Source organism: Brassica rapa, chromosome A05 (genome assembly GCF_000309985.2).
Source record: "Brassica rapa cultivar Chiifu-401-42 chromosome A05, CAAS_Brap_v3.01, whole genome shotgun sequence".
Taxonomy (NCBI): domain Eukaryota; kingdom Viridiplantae; phylum Streptophyta; class Magnoliopsida; order Brassicales; family Brassicaceae; genus Brassica; species Brassica rapa.
In genome coordinates this window covers 14,931,345-14,957,904 of record NC_024799.2, presented here as the reverse complement: position 1 = coordinate 14,957,904, position 26,560 = coordinate 14,931,345, and the positions used below count along the sequence as shown (strand labels likewise).

The 26,560-nt window shown below is 42.0% G+C and overlaps 3 protein-coding genes and 4 non-coding genes across 10 annotated transcripts; 6 read left to right on the top strand and 1 right to left on the bottom strand.

Moving 5' to 3' along the window:
* The first annotated feature begins 2,315 nt into the window (after positions 1–2,315).
* LOC117134475 lies at positions 2,316–2,422 on the top strand. The gene has a single exon (XR_004458660.1). It is a non-coding gene; the product is annotated as a small nucleolar RNA R71 (small nucleolar RNA).
* Positions 2,423–6,110: 3,688 nt separating this feature from the next.
* Positions 6,111–6,217, top strand: LOC117134474. Its single transcript, XR_004458659.1, has one exon. It is a non-coding gene; the product is annotated as a small nucleolar RNA R71 (small nucleolar RNA).
* Positions 6,218–9,905: 3,688 nt separating this feature from the next.
* LOC117134473 lies at positions 9,906–10,012 on the top strand. The gene has a single exon (XR_004458658.1). It is a non-coding gene; the product is annotated as a small nucleolar RNA R71 (small nucleolar RNA).
* A 3,688-nt stretch (positions 10,013–13,700) lies between these two features.
* LOC117134472 lies at positions 13,701–13,807 on the top strand. The gene has a single exon (XR_004458657.1). It is a non-coding gene; the product is annotated as a small nucleolar RNA R71 (small nucleolar RNA).
* Positions 13,808–15,855: 2,048 nt separating this feature from the next.
* On the top strand, positions 15,856–22,164 carry LOC117134183. Of its 4 annotated transcripts, XR_004458359.1 has the most exons (6): positions 15,856–18,452; positions 18,523–19,409; positions 19,507–19,986; positions 20,069–21,110; positions 21,182–21,266; positions 21,353–22,164. XR_004458359.1 is itself a non-coding variant. In XM_033292113.1 (4 exons), exons 1-4 carry the CDS (start codon positions 18,380–18,382, stop codon positions 20,483–20,485), a joined length of 1,857 nt encoding a protein of 618 aa, XP_033148004.1. In that variant the 5' UTR covers positions 15,856–18,379; the 3' UTR covers positions 20,486–22,164. The 4 variants fall into 4 exon arrangements, 1 of the variants encoding a protein (XP_033148004.1); XR_004458358.1 differs by having other exon boundaries at positions 21,182–22,164; XR_004458357.1 differs by having other exon boundaries at positions 20,069–21,266.
* A 364-nt stretch (positions 22,165–22,528) lies between these two features.
* Positions 22,529–23,099, top strand: LOC103848017 (uncharacterized protein At4g04775). The gene is made up of 2 exons (XM_009125009.1): positions 22,529–22,681; positions 22,764–23,099. The coding sequence occupies exons 1-2, from the start codon at positions 22,529–22,531 to the stop codon at positions 23,097–23,099; spliced, it is 489 nt and encodes a 162-aa protein (XP_009123257.1).
* Positions 23,100–23,837: 738 nt separating this feature from the next.
* LOC117134361 lies at positions 23,838–24,398 on the bottom strand. The gene has a single exon (XM_033292650.1). The coding sequence runs from the start codon at positions 24,396–24,398 to the stop codon at positions 23,838–23,840; it is 561 nt and encodes a 186-aa protein (XP_033148541.1).
* Positions 24,399–26,560: the final 2,162 nt, after the last annotated feature.

Below are 26,560 nucleotides of genomic sequence, written 5' to 3'. Positions count from 1 at the left end.
TGTTTCAAATCTTTCATCCTGCAAAGACATTTCTATTGCACTTTCCTTCCAATAATCCTCATCATATTCCTCTGTATGTCCCTCGTTAGGTGAAGTAATTACAGTGTCAACAGCAAAGCTTTCATGGAAACCACTGTTTGCCCAACTGCCTATGGAATAATCATCACGTCCTCTCTTGCTTAGAGGTTGGAAGGCAAAGTGTGGGTAACAATGATTTGGTGGAGCGAATTGGTCAACCGGCTGATCAACATCGAGCGACCTGTTGTTGCGGTCATCGGTCACCGTTGACTCATTGGAATCGATCGATGGAAAAGTGGGGGTGTCGATCGATTCCGAGTACTCTGTTTTGTACTCAGATTCGTACTCTGCTCCACAATGGCATGCGCCAATGAAGCCAAGTTCTTTTCCGTAATCCACAGAATTAATAACCTTTCTCTTAGGTTGGATAAGGTCGTAGTGGATGTTGGGGTCTATCATCGTCAGACACAATTTGTTTTTGTTCATTTCACATACAGCTCCTACTGTAGCTAGGAAAGATCTTCCAAGCAGAAGTTAAGAGTTCCAGTTAAGCTTGATGTCTAGGACATGAAAATCTACCGGGACAAGGGCATTACCAATCTGTACCTCCAGATCTCTTATGATACCTCCTGATCGTTTTTCTGAAAGATCCACGAAGGTGAAGGATTCTGTTGAAGGTTCGATGGTCAAACCAAGCTGGTCTGCCATGATCCTAGGGAGGATACTACCTGATGCTCCTGTGTCACATATTGAATGGGAAAATTCAACACCCTTGACTACGCATGATATTGCAAACTTCCCAGAATCACTCTTTTTCGTCAATGTGATCCTGTGTTTCATCTTCTCTCTGACTTGATGAAACATTCTCCTAATGTCCTCCTTAGTTACCTTTGTTTCTCTGAAAAACATCCACAACCGGTGTTTGAAGTAAGCTTCATCAAAAGTTTTTTCGATTGGGATTCTGAGGACTCTTTTAGTGAAACCATCCATCTCCTTATCGTTAGCTTCCCTCTTAAGGTTCTTAGGAATTTTCTCCTTTCTTTTCCTTAACCTTCTCCCTTCAGTTTCCTGATTTTCTTGAATAGGTTCGGGTGAACTATTTAAAGGGTTGGGTTTTCGTTCGGGTGAGTTAGCTAATGGTTTAGGTGGTGGTCTGAGTGCGTTAATATAATCATTATCGATTGAGGGTAACCGCACTCGGTATGTCAGAGGTGCCCGTCGATCGATGGGAGGTGTGTTGTGACGATCGACGTCGGACTCACTCTGTCGATTGATGGTAGGCTCAACCGATCGATCAATTTTATCATAGAAAGGGTAAGGTGGGTGAGGATGCTTAGCTGCGAATTCCTCATGAGTTAGAATTCGAACTGCATTGCATTCAGTCGATTCAGCGGACTACGTCGATCGATGACTAGAGTATTCCGTCCATCGATCTTCGTCATGGTCTGTCGATCGATGCGAGTTCATCGACATCGGTCGACACCATTTGGATCCGCCGAGACTCATGGAGCTTTCGATTTCGTAGTTTCCTTCCTCAAGCTTTTCATTTCTCACCACTTGCCAGAAATCATCATCTATGATGGCATTTACGTGGTGTTTTTCTTTATCAACTCCTGCCTCTCTAGCGAAAGCTTCTTGCCTCTTTATAGTCTCGCCAGTCTGAATTACTTGCGTTTCAAGTTTTTTCACCTAACTCCCTAAGGTCTCGATTTTGGTGTTCAGATTGTTGTAGGCGGAGTCTATTTTACCATTGAAATTCAAGGTGATTTGTTGTTGTCCCAACAGTACTCGATCAAGCATCTCTTCGATCTTGCTTTACTGAGTATGGGGTGGTGGATTCTGGTAGTAAGAGTTTGAGTAGCTTTTGCTGTTGTTGAAGGGTTTTTTAAATTGTGAACTCTGGTTATTTCTTTGACCATTTCCAAAAAAGTTTCTGTTTCCGCCCTGGTTTTGTAAATTTCTGGAATCCGATACCTCCAATGTAGTTCACATTTTCTTCTCCTTCCGTATCTACTACTTCTCCTTCAGCTAAACAGACTTGCTTCCTAAGAAGCTCGTGCACCACATCTAACTTAGCTCTTACTTCGTCCATCTGTTCCTTCCCGATAGAGGCTACAGACTTCTTCCGTTCAGAGTCAGTGTTTTTGGTGCTGCTGCTGTTAGCAAGGTTTTCGATAAGTGTCACAGCTTCTAACGGATTCCGAGTAGTGAAGTTGCCTTCACTCGCCGTATCAAGAGCCATTTGATACTGTAAGGCGAGACCTCGGAAGAAAGTGCTTAGCAGCTGCACTTCATTAAATCCGTGATGTGGACATTCTCGCTGGAAGAACCTAAATCTAATCCACGCATCTTTGAAAGACTCTCCAGCCTTCTGCGAGAATGTGGAAATTTTGTTTCGAAGTTCTTCAGCGCGCGCCTCATCGAAGAAGTTTCATAAGAAAGCATTCTTGATGTCGGCCCAGGATGTTAGGGATCCTGTGGGTAGCTGCCTAAGCCAGTGCATCGCTTCTCCATTCAGCGTTTATCTGAAGAGCTGGCACAGCAGGTAATCTTCGGGGACTCCTTCCATCCAAATAGCAGCGATTAAATCCTCGAACCGTTCTAGATGGTCCATAGGATGCTCGTGCGGTAACCTAGAGTAGGGTATCTGCGACACGAGAGTGTAGTATTGAGGCTTCAGCTCAAAATTCTGCTTCTGGATCTCCAGAAGTCGCATAGCTGATCTGTTGGAATAGTACTCATCTGGGAGATTGTAGTCGGCCAGTGGTTTCGATCGAGCGTCCTCGTCTACAGGTTGAGCAGCTCCTGTAGTATCAGCATCAGGGATTACAGTCCCCTGAGCGTCTATTTTCTGACCTGTTGCATTACGCAGATGACCGTCCAGGTCATACAGGTTTCCATTCTCGTCCTGTGTTAGAATAATAAAGTTTACCATTTTTGACGACACGGTATCGATCGACGTACGCGGTGTATTATCGATTGTTGTCAAACGATTAGGTTCGATCGACGATGAAGGTCTGGTGTCGGTCGACGGTTGGTTGTGCGTCGATCGACGACAAAGTTCTTGCGTCGAGCGATGTGGAACGTTGACCTCTACGGATGGTGCATTCCAAGTGAGCAGGATCGTCTGAGAACAGCAAGTCTTTCTTCTTGTTGTTTTTGGTACCGGTGGGCATGCACCTGAAAAGACAAGAAAAATATTATGTTAGAAATGGGGTAGAGAAAAGAATAAGAATCTATAAAACTAAATCTAATGGCGATCAAAGCTCCCCGGCAACGGCGCCAAATTTGATACCACTCAAATTACCCTAAGGAGTCTTACTCTCATCAAAAGAGGTTCAGATGTAGTACTTAGGGATCGAATCCACAAGGAGCTAGGGAACAATTAAATCTAGTGTTTATTAATTCTAAGAGTTGTAAATGTTTAAATGAAATAGCAATAGTAACAAGCGAACTAAATAGTAAATGTAACTTGATTGGAAATGATATTAGATGCATGGCCACTATTCAGGAGTTGGAGATTATAATATCTATAGGTGCCTATTTGTTGCATGCATGATATGTTAGAGCTCAACCGCTTAACTCAGTGATCAGTTGTCGCATGTTTCACTGGTTAACAAGCTAGATCTCGTGTCTCAACGGTTAGTATGTTGACAACGAGAGAGTGTCGATCGATGGTCCTATAGGGACGTCGACCGATACACCTTTACCTACGTCGACCGATAGTCAGTTGAGGACATCGATCGACAGGTTCTAGCCAGGCCTATGCGCGAGTATGATATGCCCTATTAAGATACTAAATTGGCGGTTAGCCCTCTCTAGCAGTCCTAATATGATAGATAGATGTCAGGATGGGATAACAAGGGTGCTTGAGTATGCAATCCTATGATCAAGTTCTAGTTAGCAAGGCTAAAACAAGCAATGAATACAAATCTATCATGAATATCACAATAAGGCAGATCTATAGTTTGGGGCCAATCCCACAAACCTATCTGAACCCTGGATCTAATAAACGAACTACTCAGACATAGCAAAGCAATTCATGACAATAAAGAAATGGAAATTCATAGTATAGATGAAAAGGAATTGAAAACAAGGAGTTCCAATCACAAGTGATCTTCTCTCCAAAACTCTCTCTTCTCTCTCAAAGTAAAAATGTAACAAAAATCTCTCCTCTGCCGTCAAAACACTTAGACAGTATATAATCTACTAGGTTAAAAACTCGTCAGGGCATTTTCGTAATTTTTCTTGGCCTTGGGTTTTAAGTCCGCTGGATCCAAAATGTCGCGTGTCCAATGTCTCGACATCGATCGATGGTACTTGTGTACATCGATCGATATTAATCTTCATCTGTCGAGGCATCTCTAGGTGTCGATCGATAGCACTGATGCGCATCGATCGATTGTTCTTCCTCTCGTCGACCTCTACATGGTCAGCTCGGGTGAAATGTCCTTTAAGCTCCAAAATGATCCAAAGTAATAGCTTTACTCTGAAATGCACCTGAACCTGAAAACATACCTAGAAGAGTAGAAAACATAGATATATATATAGTAAAACACCTATATACCATGGATGAAAAACGGGCAAATCCAAGGTATATCACTCTTCTTCGTCAATGTGATCCATTGTCTCATCTTCTCTCTGACTTGATGAAACATTCTTCTAATGTCCTCCTCAGTTACCTTTGTTTCTCTGAAGAACATCCACAACCGGTGTGTGAAGTAAGCTTCATCAAAAGGTTTTTCGATTGGGATTCTGAGGATTCTTTTAGTGAAACCATCCATCTCCTTCTCGTTAGCTTCCCTCTTAAGTTTCTTAGGAATTTTCTCCTTTCTTTTCCTTAACCTTCTCCCTTCAGTTTCCTGATCTTCTTGAACTGGTTCTGGTGAACTATTTAAAGGGTTGGGTTTTGGTTCGGGTGGGTTAACCTAATGGTTTTGGTGGTGGTTTGAGTGCGTTGATATAATCATTATCGATTGAGGGTAATCTCACTCGGTATATCAGAGGTGCCTGTCGATCGATGGGAGGTGTGTTGTGACGATCGACGTTGAACTCACTCTGTCGATCGATGGTTGGCTCAGCCGATCGATCGATTTTATCATAGAAAGGGGAGGGTGGGTGAGGATGCTTAGCTGCGAATTCCTCATGAGTTAGAATTCGAACTGCATTGCATTCGTTCGATTTAGCGGACGACGTCGATCGATGACTGGAGTTATCTGTCCATCGATCTTCGTCATGGTCTGTCGATCGATGCGAGTTCATCGACATTGGTCGACACCATTGGGATCCGCCGAGACTCATGGAGCTTTCGATTTCGAAGTCTCCTTCCTCGAGCTTTTCATGTCTCACCCCTTGCCAGAAATCATCATCTATGATGGCATTTACGTGGTGTTTTCCCTTGTCAGCTCCTGCCTCTCTAGCGAAAGCTTCTTGCCTCTTTATAGTTTCGCCTGTCTGAATCACTTGTGTTTCAAGTTTTCTCACCTGAGTCCCTAAGGTCTCGATTTTGGGGTTCAGATTGTTGTAGGCGGAGTCTATTTTACCGTTGAAATCCACGGTGATTTGTTGTTGTCCAAACAGTACTCGATCAAGCATTTCTTCGATCTTGCTTTCCTGAGTCTAGGATGGTGGATTCTGGTAGTAGGAGTTCGAGTAGCTTTTGCTGTTGTTGAAAGGTTTTTGAAATTGTGAACTTTGGTTACTTCTTTGACCATTTCCAAAGTAGTTTCTGTTTCCGCCCTGGTTTTGTAAATTTCTGGAATCCGGTACCTCCAATGTAGTTCACATTTTCTTCTCCTTCCGTATCTACTACTTCTCCTTCAGCTAAACAGACTTGCTTCCTAAGAAGCTCGTGCACCACATCTAACTTAGCTCTTACTTCGTCCATCTGTTCCTTCCCGATAGAGGCTACAGACTTCTTCCGTTCAGAGTCAGTGTTTTTGGTGCTGCTGCTGTTAGCAAGGTTTTCGATAAGTGTCACAGCTTCTAACGGATTCCGAGTAGTGAAGTTGCCTTCACTCGCCGTATCAAGAGCCATTTGATACTGTAAGGCGAGACCTCGGAAGAAAGTGCTTAGCAGCTGCACTTCATTAAATCCGTGATGTGGACATTCTCGCTGGAAGAACCTAAATCTAATCCACGCATCTTTGAAAGACTCTCCAGCCTTCTGCGAGAATGTGGAAATTTTGTTTCGAAGTTCTTCAGCGCGCGCCTCATCGAAAAAGTTTCATAAGAAAGCATTCTTGATGTCGGCCCAGGATGTTAGGGATCCTGTGGGTAGCTGCCTAAGCCAGTGCATCGCTTCTCCATTCAGCGTTTATCTGAAGAGCTGGCACAGCAGGTAATCTTCGGGGACTCCTTCCATCCAAATAGCAGCGATTAAATCCTCGAACCGTTCTAGATGGTCCATAGGATGCTCGTGCGGTAACCTAGAGTAGGGTATCTGCGACACGAGAGTGTAGTATTGAGGCTTCAGCTCAAAATTCTGCTTCTGGATCTCCAGAAGTCGCATAGCTGATCTGTTGGAATAGTACTCATCTGGGAGATTGTAGTCGGCCAGTGGTTTCGATCGAGCGTCCTCGTCTACAGGTTGAGCAGCTCCTGTAGTATCAGCATCAGGGATTACAGTCCCCTGAGCGTCTATTTTCTGACCTGTTGCATTACGCAGATGACCGTCCAGGTCATACAGGTTTCCATTCTCGTCCTGTGTTAGAATAATAAAGTTTACCATTTTTGACGACACGGTATCGATCGACGTACGCGGTGTATTATCGATTGTTGTCAAACGATTAGGTTCGATCGACGATGAAGGTCTGGTGTCGGTCGACGGTTGGTTGTGCGTCGATCGACGACAAAGTTCTTGCGTCGAGCGATGTGGAACGTTGACCTCTACGGATGGTGCATTCCAAGTGAGCAGGATCGTCTGAGAACAGCAAGTCTTTCTTCTTGTTGTTTTTGGTACCGGTGGGCATGCACCTGAAAAGACAAGAAAAATATTATGTTAGAAATGGGGTAGAGAAAAGAATAAGAATCTATAAAACTAAATCTAATGGCGATCAAAGCTCCCCGGCAACGGCGCCAAATTTGATACCACTCAAATTACCCTAAGGAGTCTTACTCTCATCAAAAGAGGTTCAGATGTAGTACTTAGGGATCGAATCCACAAGGAGCTAGGGAACAATTAAATCTAGTGTTTATTAATTCTAAGAGTTGTAAATGTTTAAATGAAATAGCAATAGTAACAAGCGAACTAAATAGTAAATGTAACTTGATTGGAAATGATATTAGATGCATGGCCACTATTCAGGAGTTGGAGATTATAATATCTATAGGTGCCTATTTGTTGCATGCATGATATGTTAGAGCTCAACCGCTTAACTCAGTGATCAGTTGTCGCATGTTTCACTGGTTAACAAGCTAGATCTCGTGTCTCAACGGTTAGTATGTTGACAACGAGAGAGTGTCGATCGATGGTCCTATAGGGACGTCGACCGATACACCTTTACCTACGTCGACCGATAGTCAGTTGAGGACATCGATCGACAGGTTCTAGCCAGGCCTATGCGCGAGTATGATATGCCCTATTAAGATACTAAATTGGCGGTTAGCCCTCTCTAGCAGTCCTAATATGATAGATAGATGTCAGGATGGGATAACAAGGGTGCTTGAGTATGCAATCCTATGATCAAGTTCTAGTTAGCAAGGCTAAAACAAGCAATGAATACAAATCTATCATGAATATCACAATAAGGCAGATCTATAGTTTGGGGCCAATCCCACAAACCTATCTGAACCCTGGATCTAATAAACGAACTACTCAGACATAGCAAAGCAATTCATGACAATAAAGAAATGGAAATTCATAGTATAGATGAAAAGGAATTGAAAACAAGGAGTTCCAATCACAAGTGATCTTCTCTCCAAAACTCTCTCTTCTCTCTCAAAGTAAAAATGTAACAAAAATCTCTCCTCTGCCGTCAAAACACTTAGACAGTATATAATCTACTAGGTTAAAAACTCGTCAGGGCATTTTCGTAATTTTTCTTGGCCTTGGGTTTTAAGTCCGCTGGATCCAAAATGTCGCGTGTCCAATGTCTCGACATCGATCGATGGTACTTGTGTACATCGATCGATATTAATCTTCATCTGTCGAGGCATCTCTAGGTGTCGATCGATAGCACTGATGCGCATCGATCGATTGTTCTTCCTCTCGTCGACCTCTACATGGTCAGCTCGGGTGAAATGTCCTTTAAGCTCCAAAATGATCCAAAGTAATAGCTTTACTCTGAAATGCACCTGAACCTGAAAACATACCTAGAAGAGTAGAAAACATAGATATATATATAGTAAAACACCTATATACCATGGATGAAAAACGGGCAAATCCAAGGTATATCACTCTTCTTCGTCAATGTGATCCATTGTCTCATCTTCTCTCTGACTTGATGAAACATTCTTCTAATGTCCTCCTCAGTTACCTTTGTTTCTCTGAAGAACATCCACAACCGGTGTGTGAAGTAAGCTTCATCAAAAGGTTTTTCGATTGGGATTCTGAGGATTCTTTTAGTGAAACCATCCATCTCCTTCTCGTTAGCTTCCCTCTTAAGTTTCTTAGGAATTTTCTCCTTTCTTTTCCTTAACCTTCTCCCTTCAGTTTCCTGATCTTCTTGAACTGGTTCTGGTGAACTATTTAAAGGGTTGGGTTTTGGTTCGGGTGGGTTAACCTAATGGTTTTGGTGGTGGTTTGAGTGCGTTGATATAATCATTATCGATTGAGGGTAATCTCACTCGGTATATCAGAGGTGCCTGTCGATCGATGGGAGGTGTGTTGTGACGATCGACGTTGAACTCACTCTGTCGATCGATGGTTGGCTCAGCCGATCGATCGATTTTATCATAGAAAGGGGAGGGTGGGTGAGGATGCTTAGCTGCGAATTCCTCATGAGTTAGAATTCGAACTGCATTGCATTCGTTCGATTTAGCGGACGACGTCGATCGATGACTGGAGTTATCTGTCCATCGATCTTCGTCATGGTCTGTCGATCGATGCGAGTTCATCGACATTGGTCGACACCATTGGGATCCGCCGAGACTCATGGAGCTTTCGATTTCGAAGTCTCCTTCCTCGAGCTTTTCATGTCTCACCCCTTGCCAGAAATCATCATCTATGATGGCATTTACGTGGTGTTTTCCCTTGTCAGCTCCTGCCTCTCTAGCGAAAGCTTCTTGCCTCTTTATAGTTTCGCCTGTCTGAATCACTTGTGTTTCAAGTTTTCTCACCTGAGTCCCTAAGGTCTCGATTTTGGGGTTCAGATTGTTGTAGGCGGAGTCTATTTTACCGTTGAAATCCACGGTGATTTGTTGTTGTCCAAACAGTACTCGATCAAGCATTTCTTCGATCTTGCTTTCCTGAGTCTAGGATGGTGGATTCTGGTAGTAGGAGTTCGAGTAGCTTTTGCTGTTGTTGAAAGGTTTTTGAAATTGTGAACTTTGGTTACTTCTTTGACCATTTCCAAAGTAGTTTCTGTTTCCGCCCTGGTTTTGTAAATTTCTGGAATCTGGTACCTCCAATGTAGTTCACATTTTCTTCTCCTTCCGTATCTACTACTTCTCCTTCAGCTAAATAGACTTGCTTCCTAAGAAGCTCGTGCACCACATCTAACTTAGCTCTTACTTCGTCCATCTGTTCCTTCCCGATAGAGGCTACAGACTTCTTCCGTTCAGAGTCAGTGTTTTTGGTGCTGCTGCTGTTAGCAAGGTTTTCGATAAGTGTCACAGCTTCTAACGGATTCCGAGTAGTGAAGTTGCCTTCACTCGCCGTATCAAGAGCCATTTGATACTGTAAGGCGAGACCTCGGAAGAAAGTGCTTAGCAGCTGCACTTCATTAAATCCGTGATGTGGACATTCTCGCTGGAAGAACCTAAATCTAATCCACGCATCTTTGAAAGACTCTCCAGCCTTCTGCGAGAATGTGGAAATTTTGTTTCGAAGTTCTTCAGCGCGCGCCTCATCGAAGAAGTTTCATAAGAAAGCATTCTTGATGTCGGCCCAGGATGTTAGGGATCCTGTGGGTAGCTGCCTAAGCCAGTGCATCGCTTCTCCATTCAGCGTTTATCTGAAGAGCTGGCACAGCAGGTAATCTTCGGGGACTCCTTCCATCCAAATAGCAGCGATTAAATCCTCGAACCGTTCTAGATGGTCCATAGGATGCTCGTGCGGTAACCTAGAGTAGGGTATCTGCGACACGAGAGTGTAGTATTGAGGCTTCAGCTCAAAATTCTGCTTCTGGATCTCCAGAAGTCGCATAGCTGATCTGTTGGAATAGTACTCATCTGGGAGATTGTAGTCGGCCAGTGGTTTCGATCGAGCGTCCTCGTCTACAGGTTGAGCAGCTCCTGTAGTATCAGCATCAGGGATTACAGTCCCCTGAGCGTCTATTTTCTGACCTGTTGCATTACGCAGATGACCGTCCAGGTCATACAGGTTTCCATTCTCGTCCTGTGTTAGAATAATAAAGTTTACCATTTTTGACGACACGGTATCGATCAACGTACGCGGTGTATTATCGATTGTTGTCAAACGATTAGGTTCGATCGACGATGAAGGTCTGGTGTCGGTCGACGGTTGGTTGTGCGTCGATCGACGACAAAGTTCTTGCGTCGAGCGATGTGGAACGTTGACCTCTACGGATGGTGCATTCCAAGTGAGCAGGATCGTCTGAGAACAGCAAGTCTTTCTTCTTGTTGCTTTTGGTACCGGTGGGCATGCACCTGAAAAGACAAGAAAAAGATTATGTTAGAAATGGGGTAGAGAAAAGAATAAGAATCTATAAAACTAAATCTAATGGCGATCAAAGCTCTCCGGCAACGGCGCCAAATTTGATACCACTCAAATTACCCTAAGGAGTCTTACTCTCATCAAAAGAGGTTCAGATGTAGTACTTAGGGATCGAATCCACAAGGAGCTAGGGAACAATTAAATCTAGTGTTTATTAATTCTAAGAGTTGTAAATGTTTAAATGAAATAGCAATAGTAACAAGCGAACTAAATAGTAAATGTAACTTGATTGGAAATGATATTAGATGCATGGCCACTATTCAGGAGTTGGAGATTATAATATCTATAGGTGCCTATTTGTTGCATGCATGATATGTTAGAGCTCAACCGCTTAACTCAGTGATCAGTTGTCGCATGTTTCACTGGTTAACAAGCTAGATCTCGTGTCTCAACGGTTAGTATGTTGACAACGAGAGAGTGTCGATCGATGGTCCTATAGGGACGTCGACCGATACACCTTTACCTACGTCGACCGATAGTCAGTTGAGGACATCGATCGACAGGTTCTAGCCAGGCCTATGCGCGAGTATGATATGCCCTATTAAGATACTAAATTGGCGGTTAGCCCTCTCTAGCAGTCCTAATATGATAGATAGATGTCAGGATGGGATAACAAGGGTGCTTGAGTATGCAATCCTATGATCAAGTTCTAGTTAGCAAGGCTAAAACAAGCAATGAATACAAATCTATCATGAATATCACAACAAGGCAGATCTATAGTTTGGGGCTAATCCCACAAACCTATCTGAACCCTGGATCTAATAAACGAACTACTCAGACATAGCAAAGCAATTCATGACAATAAAGAAATGGAAATTCATAGTATAGATGAAAAGGAATTGAAAACAAGGAGTTCCAATCACAAGTGATCTTCTCTCCAAAACTCTCTCTTCTCTCTCAAAGTAAAAATGTAACAAAAATCTCTCCTCTGCCGTCAAAACACTTAGACAGTATATAATCTACTAGGTTAAAAACTCGTCAGGGCATTTTCGTAATTTTTCTTGGCCTTGGGTTTTAAGTCCGCTGGATCCAAAATGTCGCGTGTCCAATGTCTCGACATCGATCGATGGTACTTGTGTACATCGATCGATATTAATCTTCATCTGTCGAGGCATCTCTAGGTGTCGATCGATAGCACTGATGCGCATCGATCGATTGTTCTTCCTCTCGTCGACCTCTACATGGTCAGCTCGGGTGAAATGTCCTTTAAGCTCCAAAATGATCCAAAGTAATAGCTTTACTCTGAAATGCACCTGAACCTGAAAACATACCTAGAAGAGTAGAAAACATAGATATATATATAGTAAAACACCTATATACCATGGATGAAAAACGGGCAAATCCAAGGTATATCACTCTTCTTCGTCAATGTGATCCATTGTCTCATCTTCTCTCTGACTTGATGAAACATTCTTCTAATGTCCTCCTCAGTTACCTTTGTTTCTCTGAAGAACATCCACAACCGGTGTGTGAAGTAAGCTTCATCAAAAGGTTTTTCGATTGGGATTCTGAGGATTCTTTTAGTGAAACCATCCATCTCCTTCTCGTTAGCTTCCCTCTTAAGTTTCTTAGGAATTTTCTCCTTTCTTTTCCTTAACCTTCTCCCTTCAGTTTCCTGATCTTCTTGAACTGGTTCTGGTGAACTATTTAAAGGGTTGGGTTTTGGTTCGGGTGGGTTAACCTAATGGTTTTGGTGGTGGTTTGAGTGCGTTGATATAATCATTATCGATTGAGGGTAATCTCACTCGGTATATCAGAGGTGCCTGTCGATCGATGGGAGGTGTGTTGTGACGATCGACGTTGAACTCACTCTGTCGATCGATGGTTGGCTCAGCCGATCGATCGATTTTATCATAGAAAGGGGAGGGTGGGTGAGGATGCTTAGCTGCGAATTCCTCATGAGTTAGAATTCGAACTGCATTGCATTCGTTCGATTTAGCGGACGACGTCGATCGATGACTGGAGTTATCTGTCCATCGATCTTCGTCATGGTCTGTCGATCGATGCGAGTTCATCGACATTGGTCGACACCATTGGGATCCGCCGAGACTCATGGAGCTTTCGATTTCGAAGTCTCCTTCCTCGAGCTTTTCATGTCTCACCCCTTGCCAGAAATCATCATCTATGATGGCATTTACGTGGTGTTTTCCCTTGTCAGCTCCTGCCTCTCTAGCGAAAGCTTCTTGCCTCTTTATAGTTTCGCCTGTCTGAATCACTTGTGTTTCAAGTTTTCTCACCTGAGTCCCTAAGGTCTCGATTTTGGGGTTCAGATTGTTGTAGGCGGAGTCTATTTTACCGTTGAAATCCACGGTGATTTGTTGTTGTCCAAACAGTACTCGATCAAGCATTTCTTCGATCTTGCTTTCCTGAGTCTAGGATGGTGGATTCTGGTAGTAGGAGTTCGAGTAGCTTTTGCTGTTGTTGAAAGGTTTTTGAAATTGTGAACTTTGGTTACTTCTTTGACCATTTCCAAAGTAGTTTCTGTTTCCGCCCTGGTTTTGTAAATTTCTGGAATCCGGTACCTCCAATGTAGTTCACATTTTCTTCTCCTTCCGTATCTACTACTTCTCCTTCAGCTAAATAGACTTGCTTCCTAAGAAGCTCGTGCACCACATCTAACTTAGCTCTTACTTCGTCCATCTGTTCCTTCCCGATAGAGGCTACAGACTTCTTCCGTTCAGAGTCAGTGTTTTTGGTGCTGCTGCTGTTAGCAAGGTTTTCGATAAGTGTCACAGCTTCTAACGGATTCCGAGTAGTGAAGTTGCCTTCACTCGCCGTATCAAGAGCCATTTGATACTGTAAGGCGAGACCTCGGAAGAAAGTGCTTAGCAGCTGCACTTCATTAAATCCGTGATGTGGACATTCTCGCTGGAAGAACCTAAATCTAATCCACGCATCTTTGAAAGACTCTCCAGCCTTCTGCGAGAATGTGGAAATTTTGTTTCGAAGTTCTTCAGCGCGCGCCTCATCGAAGAAGTTTCATAAGAAAACATTCTTGATGTCGGCCCAGGATGTTAGGGATCCTGTGGGTAGCTGCCTAAGCCAGTGCATCGCTTCTCCATTCAGCGTTTATCTGAAGAGCTGGCACAGCAGGTAATCTTCGGGGACTCCTTCCATCCAAATAGCAGCGATTAAATCCTCGAACCGTTCTAGATGGTCCATAGGATGCTCGTGCGGTAACCTAGAGTAGGGTATCTGCGACACGAGAGTGTAGTATTGAGGCTTCAGCTCAAAATTCTGCTTCTGGATCTCCAGAAGTCGCATAGCTGATCTGTTGGAATAGTACTCATCTGGGAGATTGTAGTCGGCCAGTGGTTTCGATCGAGCGTCCTCGTCTACAGGTTGAGCAGCTCCTGTAGTATCAGCATCAGGGATTACAGTCCCCTGAGCGTCTATTTTCTGACCTGTTGCATTACGCAGATGACCGTCCAGGTCATACAGGTTTCCATTCTCGTCCTGTGTTAGAATAATAAAGTTTACCATTTTTGACGACACGGTATCGATCAACGTACGCGGTGTATTATCGATTGTTGTCAAACGATTAGGTTCGATCGACGATGAAGGTCTGGTGTCGGTCGACGGTTGGTTGTGCGTCGATCGACGACAAAGTTCTTGCGTCGAGCGATGTGGAACGTTGACCTCTACGGATGGTGCATTCCAAGTGAGCAGGATCGTCTGAGAACAGCAAGTCTTTCTTCTTGTTGCTTTTGGTACCGGTGGGCATGCACCTGAAAAGACAAGAAAAAGATTATGTTAGAAATGGGGTAGAGAAAAGAATAAGAATCTATAAAACTAAATCTAATGGCGATCAAAGCTCTCCGGCAACGGCGCCAAATTTGATACCACTCAAATTACCCTAAGGAGTCTTACTCTCATCAAAAGAGGTTCAGATGTAGTACTTAGGGATCGAATCCACAAGGAGCTAGGGAACAATTAAATCTAGTGTTTATTAATTCTAAGAGTTGTAAATGTTTAAATGAAATAGCAATAGTAACAAGCGAACTAAATAGTAAATGTAACTTGATTGGAAATGATATTAGATGCATGGCCACTATTCAGGAGTTGGAGATTATAATATCTATAGGTGCCTATTTGTTGCATGCATGATATGTTAGAGCTCAACCGCTTAACTCAGTGATCAGTTGTCGCATGTTTCACTGGTTAACAAGCTAGATCTCGTGTCTCAACGGTTAGTATGTTGACAACGAGAGAGTGTCGATCGATGGTCCTATAGGGACGTCGACCGATACACCTTTACCTACGTCGACCGATAGTCAGTTGAGGACATCGATCGACAGGTTCTAGCCAGGCCTATGCGCGAGTATGATATGCCCTATTAAGATACTAAATTGGCGGTTAGCCCTCTCTAGCAGTCCTAATATGATAGATAGATGTCAGGATGGGATAACAAGGGTGCTTGAGTATGCAATCCTATGATCAAGTTCTAGTTAGCAAGGCTAAAACAAGCAATGAATACAAATCTATCATGAATATCACAATAAGGCAGATCTATAGTTTGGGGCCAATCCCACAAACCTATCTGAACCCTGGATCTAATAAACGAACTACTCAGACATAGCAAAGCAATTCATGACAATAAAGAAATGGAAATTCATAGTATAGATGAAAAGGAATTGAAAACAAGGAGTTCCAATCACAAGTGATCTTCTCTCCAAAACTCTCTCTTCTCTCTCAAAGTAAAAATGTAACAAAAATCTCTCCTCTGCCGTCAAAACACTTAGACAGTATATAATCTACTAGGTTAAAAACTTGTCAGGGCATTTTTGTAATTTGGCTTGGACTCGGGCTTCAAGTCCGCTGGATCCAAAATGTCGCATGTCCAATGTCTCGACATCGATCGATGGTACTTGTGTACATCGATCGATATTAATCTTCATTTGTCGAGGCATCTCCTGGTGTCGATCGACAGCACTGGATGTGCATCGATCGATTGTTCTTCCTCTCGTCGACCTCTACATGGTCAGCTGGGTGAAATGTCTTTTAAGCTCCAAAATGCTCCAAAGTCATAGCACCTGAACTTGAAAACATACCTATATACCATGGATGAAAACGGGTTAAATCCAAGGTATATCAGGTGGTTAGCCTTAGATCGTGGGTATATCAAGAGCCATTCCGCATGTCTTGACGATCCTTTCAATCCATATCAGTTCCAGACGTGCCGTTTGCCTTCTCGGATCATATCCAACACCCAGCAAAAGTGATCCTTCCCGATCTAGGGCGTATAAGGTCCGGCGGGAAAATGCATTTTCCGGGTCCGGCGGGAAAATGCGTTTTAGGGGTTCGGCGGGAAAATGCGTTTTAGGGTTTCAGCTGGAAAATGTGCTTTTCCGATTTCGGCGGAAAAAATGTGTTTTCCGGTTTTGTTGGAAAAATGATTTTTCCGGTTTTGGCGGAAAAATATGTTTTCCGGTTTCGGTGGGTAAATGCATTTTTCCGGTTTCGGCGAGAAAATGTATTTTTTCGGTTTTCGCGGGAAAATTGCTTTTCCAGTTTTGACGAGAAAATGCTTTTTACGGTTTTGGCCGGAAAATGCTTTTTAGGAGGGGGGGGGGGGTTTGGCGGGAATATCCGTTTTTGGGTTTTAGCGGGAAAATGCATTATTTTGGTTTTTGCGAGAAAATGCGTTTTTCCGGTTTAAGCCTAAAAGTGTGGTTTTACTGGTTTGACCGAAAAGTGTGTTTTTATGGAAATATGTGTTTTATGTTTTTTTTGAGAAAAAACACATTTTGCAGTTTCGACGGGAAAGTGTGTTTTTCAATTTTTGCGGGAAATGTAGTTTTCTGTTCTGGCGGAAAAATGTATATGCAAAAAAAATAGAATTTACGGTTGAAAATAATATTTTTATTTTAAAAAGTCATTTTTGTCATTTATCATTTTGGACTGAACTAGATGCATCTGCATCGAGATGCACCGTCAAGACTCACCTTCATTATATAAGTATTCAAGTTCATCACATAAATCATTGATTATTTATTTATTTATTTATTCATTTCCTTTTTAATTCATTGGTACTTTATTTTCTTTTAAGCATATTTGTGTAGATAATAAGAAAAGTAAATTCATTCTGAATTTTATTTTCTCAGTTTTGCTAGACAGAAGAAAAATCTAAAATTGATTGTTTCTATTTCAAATGTACATACTTATTTTTAAAAATTCTCAAATAAATCGTATCATCTAAACTAATTAAATTTTTTAAACCAGAGATTATTGTTTCAAAACATTATTTTTTTTAATTTTTAAAGCATTTAGTGAATGTTTTATTTTTATTAGATTGTCATTTATATTTTATTTTTATATTATTTCATTATAAATATTATTAATCTGTTATTTAATTTGAATTTTGTTTATAATTTTTTTATTAAACAAAATAGTATTACCATAGATTTTTACCTTTTACTTGAATACATGAGAACATGAAGATACTGATTAAGATGCCGTGATTCTTGTTATCTATTACGTATCCTAGTTTTAATTTAAACTAAGATACTACTCCACATTAAAACACAGAATATATCTTTAAGTTTACAAAGTCGACAAAGTATTATTGCAAATGCTAGGATTTGTATGTTGATAATGAGGGTTTTGGTTACACATTTAGTTTTGATAAATATCTGTTATGTTAATAATTTGAGTTTAGTATAATACTTTTTTTTATTGTGACAAGTTATGTTCACTAACAATTTGTTATGCAGAATAAACCAACATATTTTATTTCATTCTTCTTAGAAACGCTTTTGGATATCTATAGAAAAATAAAATGTAAACCATATATATAGGGTATAATAGCTAAAACAATAACATTTTGTTTATTTTTTAAAAAATTTAGAATTTCAAAAAGTAGATTTGGGAGAATATAATTCATTTTTCATTTTTTATTTAATATATTTGAATTTTGATTGATTAAGATAAAATACATAATAGGACATATTAATAATGTAGAACTGGTTCAACATAGACTCTTGTATAGTAGATAAAAATATGACTATAAATTATGGAATGGACATTCTATATAATCATGTTTAAAATATATATTATGTTCTACAGTTTCGATTCAAATAAGCATTCATTCACCGAAGCATTCATTCACCGAAGCATTCATTCACCGAATCTATCTTTACAAATGTCAAATATAGTAACATAACCGAGATTTCTATTTTTAATAAAATATGCTGAAACACAATTTCATTTTGAAATTTTTACATTCTAAAACACTTTTTGTCTCTCATATTACACAATCAGACACAATATCCATGTGACACATTTTATCTGGCTGCAATATCACATATATCCTCTAAACTAACCCAACCACAGTTTGCCTTTAACCAACCGTGGGTAACAACAATTTAAAAAAAAAATACCAAAAGACAAAACCGTAGATTTAAATTTCCCCAAATCAGAAAACCTAATTTCTCTCATCATCTTGGTTTCTTCCTCTCCGCCTCATACTCTCCGTCTCGAATTGTAAGCCGTCAACACTCCCTCTCTTCGAATCCGCCGTGAACCATGAGGAAACCAAAGTCAAAGAAAAAGGTCCATGTAGAGGACGAGGAAACGCCACCACAATACAAAGTCGGAGGTATTTCACTCTTCCCGGTGCTCTCATTTTCTTCCAAAATTCCAGAATCTGATTGATTTTATATATGTAGGTCCATCTTCACCGGACCTCCGTCTACCTCGAAGACTTTTCGCGATGGACCGGTTCCCCACCAGGCGTCTTAACATCTATTCCTCCCCGGATCTTCTCCCTTTTATTCGCAACGTCCTTCGCGACACGCCGGAGTTTGAAACCATCCGTAGGTCCTGTTTCGGGAACCTCTTCGACCTCCCTGCTCGTCAATGCCCTGTGTCGTGTAAGCTGATCCACCCGTTTCTCACTCGTCAGCTAGTATGTCTTCCCAAGAACACGCTTTGGTCTGCCTTTGGTGGTTATCCTTTCCGATATGGTCTTGAGGAATTTGGCACTGTCACGGGCCTCCCGTGTGGTTCATACCCTGAAAGATACAAGCCCAACACCGGTAAAGCTATTGTCGCCGGCAAAGATAGAGTATGGAAGAGACTTTTTGGAAAGAAAAAAGTTGTGACGATTGCTGATCTTTGTCGGATGCTTGAGACCGACAAAGATATGGATGGGTGGAAAAAGATATGGATTGCTCTCATTATCATTGTCGACGGTGTTCTCATCGCTCACAAACAAGAAGCACGCCCGACTCCTCGTTATGTTAGGATGGTTGAAAACCTCAAAACAGAGTCTTTCCTCAAGACCATCTCATGCATGAAACCACTGAACTTTGTCCCCAAGAAATGTGAAGATCCTGTTGCTACACTTGTCAAGACGCTCAAGCAGCGCAGTTTCAGATTACAAGGCTTCCCACTTTCACTTCAGCTGGTAGCATTTCGTGCCATCCCCCAGCTTCTGGATTATATACCGGCTCCATTAAACAACCTCACCGTGATGGACTTGGAAGATGGCACTCTACCACAGCACAAGTCAATCAATGCCATCCACATCCGACGCGTCGAATTTGACCCCAATGTAAGTACATTTTAAAACTTTTGTACTAAACTAACTCTAAAATGTATTTTTTAATCTAATCATTTTATAAAACTAAGATGTTTTTAAATTTTCTCAGCTGGTAGTCACTCCTATTATACCCATCGAAAATCAGCCACAACCAGGATGGGGACCGTTTCCAGACGATGCCAAGGACGACAGTGTTATCTATTTGGAACAATTTATAGGTGATCAACATTCCTTCAACAAACATATGTGGCATGGCGGGGTTATATCTGAGCCTATCATCAATAAGCCAAAGATCCGGGTCAAGAAGAAGTCTGCTACTATTAAGCAATCTTTACAAACAAGACAGCCGTCTGCAAGGAAGCAAAGGCGTATAAGTTCCTACTTTACATGTTCAACCACCCAAAGCTTCACCAACGTTCAACTTACGGAGATGGTGATCCAACTTTCAACGCAGATGAAGCAGCTCAAACGCGAGATGAAACGTAGGAAGAAACGATCTCATGCAAGGCTATCATCTTTCAACAAACTTTTTTCTCGTCGCAAGCAGTCCAACACACCACCCCACACTCCAGAACCAAGTCATAATCAGGTGAATTGTAAAGAACACACTTTTTGCCAGATAAATAGCTTTGTGTTTTCACCACTAATGAAGAATTCATTTTTGGTTTCAGGATCAAGCCCCAATGGAGACAGATGACTTGCCTCAAAAGACATCCCCTATCATCAGTCAATACGAAGCTCAGCTACATCGTGATTCTGCAGATGATCCTCAAGATAGTTCCCTGTCACCGACCACTGCATCCACACAGAGAGTGTCCACGTTTCACCTAACCGCAACAACACAAGTGCCCACACATCCCCCGACCACAAAGTTCACAGTAGTCAACTCTCCCCCGTTTACTCCACTCCTCCACTTAGTTATCTGTCTCTTGCTAGCCCCCCTGCGAGCGACCATTGCATCCACATACAGAGTGTCCACGTTTCACCTAACCACAACAACGCATGTGTCCACACATCTCCTGACCACAACGATGACAGAAGGCAAGTCTCCCGTGTTTTTAATCAAACTCCTCCACCTAGTCAGATGATCACCCACCCCAACGATGCTACAGATGACTACGACGAGCCACCTCGTACGCCAGTCAGCGTGCAATCTCCTTGGGATGAGCTCAGCTCAGTAGTCTACGATAAGAGTGATCACCCCAACAGCCCAGAGATTAATCACATCCTCTATCATGGTGTGAGGATTTACGATCCCATCAATCCAGACCCACCAATCTTCGATTCATCTATTCCTCGGAGTCTCCTACTACTGTCACCGCAGCCTAAGACAATGCTTACATCACTCACTAAGAGCAACGACAGTCTGTCAGGCTTCGCTGTTCATGCGACTACCGTAAATGCTTTCACAGCTACAGCTTCCTCCAACTCTCCACCCTCTCTTCCTTTTAAGGTAATCTACACCTTGCTTTGCTACTCTCTCTCAAATAATTGAAGCAAATATGATCTCTATTTTCAGGAGGCAAACACCCATGGAGTTTTCGACCTAACGGCGACAAAAGACGTGGAGAGCAATGTTCCATCTTTGGAGGAGAACCACCTTGCTAATAAATTGTCCAAATTTCCATTAATCCATGCGCTTACACTCATCTCGCCACTTCCAGGTCTCGAGTGGGATCTATTCTACAACACAGTCTCTACTAAGATGGACGTGTAAGTTTCCAAGCTATTTGCCAAACTACACTTTTCCAATCTATTTGCTTCCTTACACCTTTATGTTGCAGCTACCACACCACACCGTCTTCTTTTAACTTCTCCAACAAATTTCTTCTCGATCTCGCTAAACCTAAGCAATGGACTTCCACCCGCGTAAGAGTTCTCTATTTTCTAAACTATACGCACCGTACCTACGACCACTAACTTTACTAATACACATTCTTTTTTATTTCACTCAGCACATGGAAGTTTTAATCCACATGCTCGCTGCCAGACACTCAACACATCTTCTCACTGAAAATTCCGCATTCACCACACCCCTCTTACCTGCTTATATGTTCGACAGTTGGCCCGATTTTGCCCCTTGCAGAAAGAGATCAACCTTCCTGTGGGATGAGCGTATTTTCGACATTGTTCTCCACCAAGGGAAGAAATGGATGGAGGACATACACACCATCTACACTCCGATGCTCTGGAACTGTAAACATTGGGTCGGCCTAGCCATAAACCTTGACATGGGGTATATTGAGATCCTAGATCCTCTGCCCGCTTTGTATGCAGATAGTCGTGTCGAGCGCTTCATGCTACCATTGGTTACCATACTCCCTTATCTAGTAAGGAAAGTGGCCATGTGTGAGCTTACTCAGTTCCGTGGAGTTAAAAGGTTTGTCTGGAAACACATACTTGACCTCTACAACACCTCCAGATCTGGTGACTGTGGCCCCGTCAGCATGAAGTTTCTGAAGATGCACGCTCTTGGAGACCCAGCACCTCATATGTCAGGCATCACCGACCAAACCGTTGACGACTTCCGCAAACATTATGCCTTGGACATCTACAAAACCATTGTCATGCCTGCTTATTCTGCCTAAGTTGTTTATGCTGAATCACTAAGCCCACCTTTTGTGTAACAATGGGGCATCTTGGCTTGTTTTTTTATTCTGTCTTTTGAACCCGACTATGCTTCTATCTTTTCCTACTCTCAGCTATGCTAGGATTTCAAACTCTTCTATACTCTAAGTCTGCTTTGTTTGATTAATGAGTTTCTGGTTATTGCAAAAGATGAGTCAACCATCTTTTTCATTGAATTCAATGAACCTTCTTAGCTTCCATAACACACTCTTATACCATGTTCACGTCCACAAACAACAATGCCAACATTTACACTTCAGTCTTACTCGCAAATTTTGGATTTCCCTCTTAATTTCAACTTTCCGGACACAAAAAACTTTCAAATTTTAAAATCTAAATGGCCTAAGACCCAAATGTACTTCCCTATTAAATGGACCCCATCACCTTTGTTCTTTTAACTCTGTTACCAAAGAAAATCCCAAATCAATGACCTGCTATTATTAGGTCTCCTTTGCGATAAAAGATCTCACTCCCTCCTCATCTTCTCCAAACCCAGGCTCACCATGAGTTCATCTAGTTCTGCATCTCGCTCTCAAACACACACTACACGGGGCATTCCTTCCAAATATTGGTGTGGGTCGAACCTGACTACCTTTGGTGCTCAGACCAAAGAAAACTTATACCGCCGTTTCTACAGATGTGAAATCGCCATCAAGGTATCCTCCGATTTTCTCTCTTTCCGACAATTACCATACTATTAATAACACTTATAGAGTTCTTACACCATACAAATTCCAGAGGCAATCTGAGCACCACCTTTTCAAATGGATAGACGAGGCCATCATCGACGAGATTAGAATGGTTGATAAAAAGGTCACCCACCTTCAGTCCGATTTCCAATCAATCAAGAGGACAACAACTATGCGTCTGCAGGAACATGGCAAAAAGATTGACGAGAGCCTCCTGGAGATGAAAAGGATTTTTCATGACCAAACAATCCTCCTTGAAGAATTAAGAAACAAATCAACCTCAGTTCTGGATGCTAAATCCCATTGCCCGCTCCTCAACGTGGCTGCTGCTGCCATTGCTCTAGGTACCTTGGCGTGGTTGTATGCAAAAATGACCAGCATCTGATTTTATGTCCCTAGCGTCGTTGTATGCCCATAACTAATGTTCCTCTGTTTCCATTGTCCCCACTACTTCACTCAACTAATGTTTCTCTTAATTTTTCTGTATCATTTTCAAAACAATGCTGCTTAATTACACAATGTTTTCCAATGCTTCTTCAATTTATGAGTTGCATTCCAAGGTTTTTCTTTTAAACTTTACATACCAACATACAAACACTCTCTGTCTCAACCTCAGTGACTTTTATACACTCATGCCATTTGTTGGAAACTCCCATCTAAACAAAAAATGATTTTACGACTACCATCCACATCCAGATCCACAGATTTACTTCTATTAGTTTAATTTTGCTTAACAATAACAGCAGTGCGATTAGACCAACCAAAAACAACAAAACGTTTTCAGGATTTAGTCGAACATAACTACTTCCCAAATAAGAGGAAGCACCTACATTCCGACAAACATTCAAACCACCAACACTAGGTTTCAAGCAATTTAAAAGAAGTTCCAAAAAAAAAATTGCCTTGATCCCACAAAATTATATATCCAAATGAAGCCCTCCTTCGACAACCTTATATAGGCACACTGTAGTTAGTCCTGTTGTGTCCTTCCTCCCTGCACCTACCACATTTGTTCTTTGTAACTTTCTTCTTAGGCGCCTGCAGTGACAATCACAAGTCAGTTACCTACCTTAATAGGGTAAATTTACAATAACTAGCCTAATACGTTCTTAACATCTCACCCTTATCTCTCCGTCGATGGTATGCGTGTCTTGCGACGTCTCCCAAGTTGTCTCTTCGTACTAGGAGGGTAAACAACCTGACTGCCCACTTCTTCAGGTATATCAACATCTCTAGCTGCACCGTGGTGGTTGATAACGCCAGCGTACGTCTCCCTCCACACACTCGTTTTGTACCAATGCCCACACAAGGTGTCGTAAGGCACGCCTATCCCGTCAGCTGCAAGCATAGCATGGCCACACGGGATTTTGATATTATCAAAATACGTACAACTACACTTCCTCTCTGCTAGCATCACTTTGTCTGATCTTCCAAATTTCCCCAAAATTTGGCTGCTCCAGCTATTCACGGCATTTATCTTGCTCCCCTTCATAGTTGCCATGTTCTTTGTCATCTGTTTGTCCACTTCAACGCTAACCAAACCCCTGTGTTTCTCAGCCTTTTTCCTTCTTGCACAAAACCATCTGGTCATCATCCTCTGTATGAAAGTCAGCAACTCTACTATAGCAGCTCCCCTTCCTTCCAACAAAGCCTTGTTAAGTGATATACCTTGGATTTGACCCATTTTTATCCATGGTATATTAGTATTTTACTATATATATATATCTATGTTTTCTACTCTTCTAGGTATGTTTTCAGGTTCATGTGCATTTCAGAGTAAAGCTATGACTTTGGAGCATTTTGGAGCATAAAGGACATTTCACCCGAGCTGACCACTTAGAAGTCGATGAGAGGAAGAATAATCGATCGATGCGCATCAGTGCTGACGATCGATATCAAGAAATGCCTCGACAGATGAAGATTAATATCGATCGATGTACAAAAGTACCATCGATCGATGTCGAGACACCAGACGCGACATTTTGGATTCAGCAGACTTAAAAACCAAGGCCAAACCAAATTACCAAAATGCCCTGACGAGTTTTTAACCTAGTAGAATATACACTGCAAGTGTTTTTGACGGCAGAAGAGCTTTTTCTTTTCTAGACCTAGTTTTGTTACAAGTTTCATTTGGAGAGAAGATCACTTGTGATCGGAACTCCTTGTTTCTATTCATCTATTCTATGAGTTTCTATTTATCTATTGATATGAATTGCTTTGCTATGTCTGAATAGTTCAACTGTTAGATCCAAGGTTCAGATAGGTTTGTGGGATTAGCCCCAAACTATAGATCTGCCTTGTTGTGATATTCATGATAAATTGTATTCATTGCTTGTTTTAGCCTTGCTAACTAGAACTTGATCATAGGATTGCATATTCAAGCACCCTTGTTATCCCATCCTGAAATATATCTATCATATTAGGATTGCTAGAGAAGGCTAACCGCCAATTTAGAATCTTAGTAGGGCATTTCATACTCGCATAGGCCTGGCTAGAACCCGTCGATCGATTTCCTCAACTGACAATCGATCGATGTTGGCAAAGGTGTATCGGTCGACGTCTTAATAGACTATCGATCGACACTCTCTTGTGTCTGCATCTAACCGGTGAGACACAAGATCTAGTCTGTTAACCAGTGGTACATGCGACAGCTGATCACTGAGTTAAGCGAATGAGCTCTAATATATCATGCATGCAACAGTTAGGCATCGATAGGAATTATAATCTCCAACACCTGAATAGTGACCCTGCATCTAATAACATTTCCAACCTAAGTTACATTTGTCATTTACTCGCTTGTTACTATTGCTATTTCATTAAAACATTACAACCTTTAGAATTAATAAACACTAGATTTAATTGTTCCCTAGCTCCTTGTGGATTCGATCCCTAAGTACTACATCTGAACCTCTTTTGATGAGAGTAACACTCCTTAGGGTAATTTGAGTGGTATCAAATTTGGCGCCGTTGCCGGGGAGCTTTGATCGCCATTAGATTTAGTTTTATTAATTCTTATTCTTTTCTTTACCCCATTTTCTTATAATCTTTCTTTTTCTTGTCTTTTCAGGTGCATGCCTAGCGGTACCAGAAGCAACAAGGAGAAGGATTTGCTGTTCTCAGACGATCCTGCTCATTTGGAACGCACCATCCGTAGAGGTCAACATTCCACATCGCTCGACGCAACCACTTCGTCGTCGATCGATACGCACAACCAACCGTCAACCGACACCAGACCGTCACCGTCGATCGATCCCAATCGTTCGACAACGATCGATACTACACCGCGTACGTCGATCGATACCGTGTCGTCAAAAATGGTAAACATTATTATTCTAACTCAGGATGAGAACGAAAACCTGTATGACCAGGCCGGTCATCTGCGTAATGCAACAGGTCAGAAAATAGATGCTCAGGGAACTGTAATCCCTGATGCTGATGCTACAGGAGCTGCTCAACCTGTAGATGAGGACGCTCGATCGAAACCACTGGCCGACTACAATCGCCCAGATGAGTACTATTCCAACAGATCAGCTATTCGACTTCCGGAGATCCAGAAGCAGAATTTCGAGCTGAAGCCTCAATACTACACTCTCGTGTCGCAGATACCCTACTCTGGGTTACTGCACGAGCATCCTATGGACCATTTGGAACGGTTCGAGGATCTAATCCCTGCCATTCGGATGGAAGGAGTCCCCGAAGATTACCTGCTGTGCAAGCTCTTCAGATACACGCTGAATGGAGAACAGATGCACTGGCTTAGGCAGCAACCCACAGGATCTTTAACATCCTGGAGCGACATCAAGAATGCTTTTTTACGCAACTTCTTCGATGAAGCGCGCGCTGAAG